Genomic DNA, 8718 nt, shown 5'->3' with positions numbered 1-8718 from the left:
GCCTCTGTAATAACTGAAAGAGGCCGGTTTCATAAAAGACTTAACTGAACACGTATAGGCTATAAGTACCTACAGTAGGTAAGTATATACAATATGCTGATTATATTGTATAGTGACATAATTGTAAGATAAGCACTCTTCTTTCCACCCACATACTAAACGTCCAGTCTATCTGTGTTGAATCAGACATACATGGTCTGAATGTAAACGGTCAGTAATATAAACATAACCTACTTCATACCTCACGGTTCCTGTATATATTTAACCTACATTGTCCCTGGTGTAGCCGCTTAACACCCGCCCAGAAAACTGATGCAACTGGGCGTCAATGACTACAAACCCCGCCCAAATGCTGTGATCTAAGTCCCCATTGGCCAGGAGATCAGCGCGTGTCTGTCGTGATTGGCCCGTGTCGCTGTCTGTTACAGTTATGGCGCACATGAGGAGTCGAGTAAAGAGGAAGCCACGTTGACACAAACAGTAGTGTTTTTGTCCTCACGCCGGTACACAGCCGTTACGTCGTCAACGTACACCTGGCTACGCAGGAACCTCCGTTGGAACATTTAGGGAAAAGGTAACTATACCTCTGCGTTTCATCATTCATTCCTGGTAATGAAACCTAGCTAACGGAGCGACTAGGAAATGCTATCACCGTCCGTCAGCATCAACTGGAGAGCTAATGTTAGCACTGGCTACATGAACCAATATTAAACATTGTTAAAAGACGAACTCAACAGTGAAACAGGGTTTACACTTTCACAAGCCAGTGGGGTTTGAACAGCAGCGTTGCAAACTGAGCTGTTAATCAAGGAATAAGACCTCATGAAGGAGATGTTACACTTCATGTTGTTGACCCATCTACTCGAGCTAGAAACTGAATCTGTGGGATCAGAACTATTTTTAATGCTAATTAAATGTATTTAAATGTAGAGTAGTTTACACAATGTACCCATATCACAGTAAAATCAGTGTCAGAAGAGGTGTTTCATCATACACAGCTGTGGACCAGCTCCAGGATGTTTTGAAAGGCATGTGGTATATAAATGGTGTTTTTAAGTTTTTTTTTTTTCATAGAATTGGTACATTGAAGTGCATGACGGTCAGTGGGTGTTTGTACAGGTCAGAGACGCCACATCATCTGACAGGATGAGTGTGGGATTCATTGGAGCGGGCCAGCTGGCTCACGCACTGGTGAAAGGGTTCACGGCTGCAGGTGAGGCCACTTCTTTATTGTGCAATATTTGCCTTGTACTGGATCTAAATTCAGCTTAGATAAGAACCCCCCCTCTTTACTTGAATAAGGCCTGCAGAGTTGCACAACTACATTCATGACCATGTTTGCACAGCTATGCATACATCTTCTATATGGGTATCGTAATTTTATTTTATGTTATAGCGTTTTTAGCTTTCCTGCATTTCTTTTTTTTAATGTTTTTAGATGGCACTTTATCTGTTTCCTGCCTCTTTAGACTTGTTTAGTTTTTTGTGCTTATGTGCCATGTTCATTCTTATCTTACAGTGTTCATTTCACATCTCATTGTACATCCTCTTAGCTAACTCTCCACTTCCTCCTGCCCCCCCCCCCCCCCCCAGGTGTGATTGCTACAAACAGGATCACAGCCAGTTCCCCAGACTCCGAGCTGCCCACAGTGTCAGGGCTGAGGGTGAGAAGAAAAATGTGGGCTTTGTAGTGTGATGTCCAGAAATGGGAGTTTAAATGGAAACATTGGTGTGAGCGTGGGCTTGTAATGTGTGCATGTTGCTGTAATAACACGTTTTAGCCATCCCTGTTTTTTTCCACCCCCCCCCTCTCTGTTCACAATCTGTGTTTTGTATTTCTTCTCCTACAGAAAATGGGGGTGAACCTGACGTCGAGCAACAAAGAGGTGGTAAATAAGAGTGACGTGCTCTTCCTGGCCGTGAAACCCCACATCATCCCCTTTGTTCTGGATGAGATTGGGCCAGACATCGAGGACCGTCACCTCATAGTCTCCTGTGCAGCAGGCGTCACCATCAGCTCCATAGAGAAGGTCAGTCTCTCTCGCTCGCTGTAAGGCCTCGGTTACACTGCCACAGATGCGTGTACAACACAGACATGCTGCTTAAACCAGACTTTTTAAATCTGCCGAAAATGTTGTTATTACAAATGCTGGTTCAGCCAGTTTACATGAAGGCAAACTGGTTTAAGCTTGTACACTGGACAGCACCGGTGTTGTGTCAAATACTGTTTCCCTGTCTGTGTGTTTCTATCTTTTTCCTCCATCATCTTAAATTAAGTTTCATCAAGCTGTTTGGGCATGCTTCCAAACAAGTTAAAGAACATTGTTCTACATCCTGCCCCCTTACACACCTTTCATGTTTTCCATTTACAGAAGCTGCTTCAGTATCGTCAAGCTCCTAAAGTCATGAGGTGTATGACAAACACCCCGGTGGTGGTGAGAGAGGGAGCTACAGTGTACGCTACTGGGACGCATGCTCTGGTAAAGTGTATTGTTGATTCAAGAGTCAAATGTGTTTTTAGGATGTTAGTTTTTGCACTGCATCTCAGATAGAAGTATCAAAAAGCTGCACAGGAAGGTTGAACAAGACCTTTTGCTTTGACTAATTCTTCTGCATTGTTGTCAAATGTTGTCGTCCTTCTTTTAGGTGGAGGACGGCAAGTTGCTGGAGCAGCTGATGGCCAGCGTGGGTTTCTGTACGGAGGTGGAGGAGGACCTTATTGATGCCGTCACTGGGCTGAGTGGCAGTGGACCGGCCTACGTAAGTAACTTCAGAGATGTGTGTTTGTCAAAAGGAGGTGTGTGTGTGAGGTTTGATTCACAGAAGCAGAATCGGAGTAGAAGGAAGCCATCACTTTGTGTGTAATCCTTTTATCCTATAATAGACTAGAAACACATGACGTACAACGTAGCCCAGCTGTGGTGATGGCTTGTAATGCCTTTATTCATTGCTTCAGAAAAACGCTCACGTCAAATGCCTACTTAGCAGGTAAAGGTGTGTAGTGGAATTGTTGAGGAAATTCAGAATAATTGTGTCTGTGGGTTTTATCTGTCTGCATAGAGATTTACTTGCCTACAGGGAAAACAAACTTACAACTGTGTATGTGTGTGTGTGTTTACAACAGGCGTTCACAGCCCTGGATGCTCTTGCTGACGGAGGAGTGAAGATGGGTCTGCCCAGAAGACTGGCTGTCAGACTTGGAGCTCAAGCCCTATTGGTCAGTTGTGTGTGTGTGTGTGTGTGTGTGTGTGTGTGTGCTATTTATGTCTCTTTTTCACTTTGCCTATTCTTAATGTTAAGTCTCCTTGATCTACTGGTTGGCTGTGTATTTGGAGGCAGAAAACGCATCAGGATTAAGTTGCGGTTCGATCCGCGGTTCCTCTAGTCCATGTCGATGTGTCCTTAATGCAAGACACTTAACCCAGACAGGCTGTGCCATCGGTGTGTGTGAATGACATGTAGTGTAAAAGTGCTTTGAGTGGTTGGAAGACTAGAAAGGCACTATACAAGTCCATTTACCATAACATGCAGCTGTTTTTCTGCAAGGTCAACACAGGCGATTGGTAAAAGCATAAATGTCTAATCGATACTGTTTTCAACCTGATTAATAAACAAAGATATTGCTTAAAGGTGCGATGTGTAGTATGTGGCGTTGATGGCAGATTGCCACCAACTGAATCTTCTCCCAATGTGCCAAGCGTGCAGGAGAACTCCGGTGGCGGCCGTGAAAATGTAAATGGCTCCTTTTCTAGAGCTAGTGTTTGGTTTGTCTGTTCTGGGCTACAGTATAAACATGGTGGCCGGCTATATGTAAATATAAACTCATTCTACGGTGATGAAACACAACGATTCATAAGTCAGGTAATAAACACTAAAGAAAACAAATGCGATAACATTATGGTCCATTTTTGCCGATAGATCTCCTTAAATGCTACACAATGTTCCTTTTAAGAAGACCGGAAACTATTCACTTCAAACCAGTGTGTTCAGCTCCTTTCTGCATTATTATGGGCACATTTTTTTTCTTTTCTGCAGGTTGTTTTCCAGATGTTATTTGTTGTAGATGGTAAATACTCTTGGTCTGAGTGTCTCCTCTTGTACATTTGTCTGCAGGAAACACTCACCAAAGGCACGACAGTTGCATAGTCATGCTCGCCTATTGTAAGCCAACAAGCTGCATGGAAAATCTGTCTGTTCATCACACAAAAATGTCCTTTCCTGGAAGAACTTTATTTATAATTGTTCTGAGGACAAACATGTTTCAGAGGATGCACCATGCATCCATGACTATGTACAAGTAAACAACACAGTGCCCTTTATCTAATCCCTCGCCTCCTTCCGCTTGTTAAGTTCTTTGTCGTGTTCCTGTTTCTCTTCAGGGAGCCGCTAAGATGCTGCTGGACTCGGACCAGCACCCCGGCCAGCTGAAGGACAACGTGTGCTCTCCAGGGGGCGCCACCATCCACGCCCTGCACGTCATGGAGAGCGGCGGATTCCGCAGCCTCCTGATCAATGCAGTGGAGGCTTCGTGCATTAGGACACGGTGAGACAGTTGCAGTTATTTTCATTTTTTATTATCCTGCTTAATATATTTTTTTTTTTTCAATTGAGTAGTCTATAAAATGTAAAAATGATGACATCTGTCCATCACAAATTCCGAGAGCCAAAGAAGAGTATTTATTTTACAGGAATATTAAAAGCAGAAAAAACCTTTTTAAGATTAACGATATTCAGAGATGTGCGATTCATTTTTCCTGACATGTCATTAAATCAAACACCAACCATTTATGTTATATTTATTTATGTTTTATTTTCGTATTCTACTTTCAAGACCATCAACACCTGCTACAAAGGAACTAATCTAAATTATTCTTTATTACAACAATAGACATTTCAATATTTGCTAATTCTCTCTTGACCCTGTTAGTGATCCGACATGGGTTCCTCACTCCAACGTTGAGATACTCTGAGCCCATAACATACTACTACTAAAACTCTGTAGCTGTCTGCAGGCGTTACAGTTGTAGCACTGAAGGACACACACACACACACACACACACACACACACACACCCACATTTGTGCTGTATATCTAAACACACGAGGCTTTCTCTTCCTCTCACAGGGAGCTGCAGTATCTGGCAGACCAGGAGCTCATCTCCCCAGCAGCCATTAAGAAGACTACGCTGGACAAGGTGCTCCAGCAGCCCGGAGTGACAGTCAGCGGAGTGGCTAATGGGAACGGCAGGTCGGGGCTCAGCCTGTTTAACAATCGCGGCCCCAATATCAAGAAGAAGAACTGAGTACACAGGCTGACACACACACACACGCTTATACATCTGATCTGAGTACACATCCAAATCACTTAATACCAAATTATTTATTCATGCAGAAGTTCCATGTGGACATTGGACCAAGTCTCACTGCTACATTACACACAAGCACAGGTGCATTCTGGGAGCGTTGCAGACAGTTATAACATGATGTTGGGATGCAGGATTACTGTCTACACACAAACACACTGACAAATCCAGATACACACTGAAGAGCAAAAGTGCATTTACAATCTGTAGTCTGTCTGTTTGGGATCAAGACTATCCAGAGCTGTTCCACAGTAACGACCATGTGGGCCATCAGGGGGTCCTGGTACACACAGGCAGCAGATGGCTGCTGGGAGACCATCAAGCTCTTGATGATTGTCTTTAATGTCTTTATTTTAAAACAAAAATGAAGCCATAATGTAAACCATCCTGTACACTTTTGTCTGTGCTAGTACCGATAGTATTATACTGTTTAAAAAAGACTGAAGATGGATTGGACAAAAAATGTAACTGCTTTAATTTTGTCGTTTAAGAACGCTGGTCTTCATTAATAATATTCCTTCCCTTCAGTGTTACAATGTTTGTTTGTTTTCAGCACATTGAGAACATTGTGCCTTTGACCCTGAGAACCACTAAATATGTTTTTTCTCCCATATTAAGTTAATTCCAAGCTTTAAAATGAGGGATGCACCAATCAGACTTTTATCAGTCCCGATAGCGATGGAACCGCTCCGATACCAGTGTTTCATTAATAAGCTGTATTCCACCGTGTGGAAGTGACGGGGATCATTCTTTTATGTGTATGGCAGCATCAGGCTTGACTTAAATATTGCTTTCTTAACTCTATAACAAATATACACATAGATATAAATGTACTGAATTGCTATTTATCAAAAATGATGGTATCCAATACCACATTGACTCATCGTCACCGATACTTGATCTGTAGTCTGTATCCGACATCTATCGGTGCATCTCCATTTTGTTTTCCTTTATTATTTCCTGTTAAGGACATCTTGGGTTTATAACCCCAAATCTTGAACCTCCTGATGTTTTACAATAGAAAGGCACTTGTTACATTTTCTCTGATAACGGAATGGGAAGTTGTTACCTGAAGGTCCTACAAGACGTTCATCTACACAGAGAAACGATTATAAGAAAAGTATTCATATAGATTATGATGGATCAGCATTACGTAAATGTTCGTTATATTGTTATCCCCATAATGTTACATGTATGTATGTTTTTTTTTCTGTTTTTTTTTTTTTGGGGGGGGGGGGGCATATGAACCATTGAGTTTGAGTGTGCCACTCAAGAAGTCAATATTAAATGAGAAGAATCATATATTTTTGTTCCAAATCTGGTTTATCCTTGAATTGAATGAGTCTGGTTTGACTCTCAGTACTCTTTGTCGCTTTGTGTCCTGTGCTATTTTCTCAGCTCCATTTGTTTTACGCAACTCTGAGTAGGAAATGTGTTTGACTGACCAGACTCATCAGTGTGTAATTAAGATGCTCCCTGGCCTGCAGATGGCGCCCTATGATCAAATGACCTGATTGTGTAGTTTTAGATCAAATTACCCTCTCCACATATCTGCTGGTTGAGTGATTTGAAATTGACCCTGGACTAACAAATGTACCTACACCACCTCACTTACTGGTAAATGGCATTCGCTGTAGTGCACAGTTACACGTTGCACCCGCTAGTCACCAAAAAACATTCTTGTTTTGTCTCCTCTGGCCCCTCGAGTCTCTCCTCAATCAGATTCCTCTCAAAAAATGCATGAATATGCCTTAAGTCATGAGAGATGAATGTGTTTTCGTCTCTGGCCTGGAGGGGCGTTGTGATTGGCTGTTGTAAGAGGAAACGCAGTCCAATCTTAGAAGCTGTCTGTCAGCAGGACAAATGACCAATGAGTGAGATCATGGACTTCTCTGCAGATGCAACCTTCTCTTCTATTGTTCTTAACACAAGTATTAATAAACGAAATATTAAAAGAACCTTTCCTTAAACACACATACCCATAACATAATGTAAAAGTAATCCATTACAAAGTCCAGCATAAAATCTACTACTTATGTATGAATGTTTTCAGCTGAATGTTCTTATAGACTGATACCACTGATTGAGAAGCAAAAGTATTCATTCTAGAGTACTATGTCCACTGTGACTTATTTATTATTAAGGACATTATTGGGTTGTGTCCTCTGTGTGTAACTCCGTGTAAGTAACATCTTAGTCTAGAAGGTTCTTGAGGTGAAATGTTAACTAATTTATTTACACATTGGTAGTTTAGTATAACGGTTCTTAAGCTAGGGGTCGGACCCCTCCAAAGGGTCACCAGATAAATCTGAGGGATGAGGAGAGAGGATCTACACAAATCAAGTTCAGTTTTTGTTTTTTACTTTTCTCTTTTCTGAACTTTTTGGGCCTCAAATGGTTATTTAAATGAGATCAACTCAAATGTGACAAGGGGCCTCAATTAGACACAGCCTTTTTGTAATCTTTGCATGCATGCTTTGTATTTTATAAGATTACCGTAGTCCGTTTTAAATGTGCAAGTAATAACCTCAATGTCGTGCTTAAGTACAGCACATTAATACATGTTGCTTTCCACCGCTGGGTGCTGCAAGCTTAGAAACTAAATATCAGCGTGTGACAGAAGAGCATTTACCTTTCGGTATGTTATGAGATTGCAGCAGACTTGAAGTCTAGATATTTGGGCCCGTTCCGACGCTCCAGGCTGCTACATTTTGGATTAACAGATGCCACTTTGTGTTGGAGTGAGATAGGCCTGTTGGTCTATTGAGGCAGCACACAGGTGCATAATGGCGAAGTAAAAATGATGGAAGAAAAGTGATGGTTTGTGAAGAGCCGTGTTCTCATTATAATTGAACAATTTGTAGCTGTTGTAGGATTAGTTTATTTTCCTTTAACTAATACACACACCAGTGTCCCTTGATTAAATTGCGCCCCGCGTGCTCTTAGTGCACTCGGGCTGTTTATTTGTGCGTGCAATGGTTTTTCCTCCGCTGCTGAAGTGTCTCGGTAATCCCCCTTTTATTGTGAAAGGTTATTCTCCGCATGCTCCTAGCTCTGTCTATAAAGATTAGCCATTCCTGGAAAGACTTCCATTTGCCTCTCATTATTAGACTTCTCTTACCTTTCGTGGGTCAGGCAGCTAAAGCACCTCTCCTCCACCTAAGGTGAAGAGGATGTGCTCTGTGTCAATCATCTTAACACCGGCAGAGGGTCTAAAATGGCAGTTCAATGGCAGATAATCCTGAGTCCAAAGTTTTTAGTGTGTGTGTGTGTGTGTGTGTGTGTGTGTGTGTGTGTGAGTGTGAGAGAGTGTGCGAGAGTGTGCGCATGATCGTGCGTGCACGCGCTCCAGCTCA

At 42.1% G+C, this 8718-nt stretch overlaps 1 protein-coding gene across 1 annotated transcript; it reads left to right on the top strand.

Moving 5' to 3' along the window:
- The first annotated feature begins 456 nt into the window (after nucleotides 1-456).
- pycr1b (pyrroline-5-carboxylate reductase 1b) lies at nucleotides 457-6588 on the top strand. Its single transcript, XM_079158919.1, has 9 exons — nucleotides 457-574; nucleotides 1120-1213; nucleotides 1594-1664; nucleotides 1851-2030; nucleotides 2373-2480; nucleotides 2647-2760; nucleotides 3125-3217; nucleotides 4380-4543; nucleotides 5125-6588. The coding sequence occupies exons 2-9, from the start codon at nucleotides 1147-1149 to the stop codon at nucleotides 5300-5302; spliced, it is 975 nt and encodes a 324-aa protein (XP_079015045.1). The 5' UTR covers nucleotides 457-574; nucleotides 1120-1146; the 3' UTR covers nucleotides 5303-6588.
- Nucleotides 6589-8718: the final 2130 nt, after the last annotated feature.

The sequence above is a fragment of the Pholis gunnellus genome (genome assembly GCF_910591455.1).
Source record: "Pholis gunnellus genome assembly, chromosome: 5".
In the NCBI taxonomy this organism is placed as follows: Eukaryota; Metazoa; Chordata; class Actinopteri; order Perciformes; family Pholidae; genus Pholis; species Pholis gunnellus.
Note: the sequence above shows the minus strand (reverse complement) of the source record. Positions and strands in the feature narration are given on the sequence as shown.

Bases quoted from the DNA above. Each gene is read 5' to 3' on its own strand.
- pycr1b (XM_079158919.1), top strand. From the start codon at position 1,147: ATGAGTGTGGGATTCATTGGAGCGGGCCAGCTGGCTCACGCACTGGTG. The intron at 1,214-1,593 runs GTGAGGCCACTT...CCCCCCCCCCAG, and splicing joins GAAAGGGTTCACGGCTGCAG to GTGTGATTGCTACAAACAGG. The intron at 2,031-2,372 runs GTCAGTCTCTCT...TTCCATTTACAG, and splicing joins CCATCAGCTCCATAGAGAAG to AAGCTGCTTCAGTATCGTCA.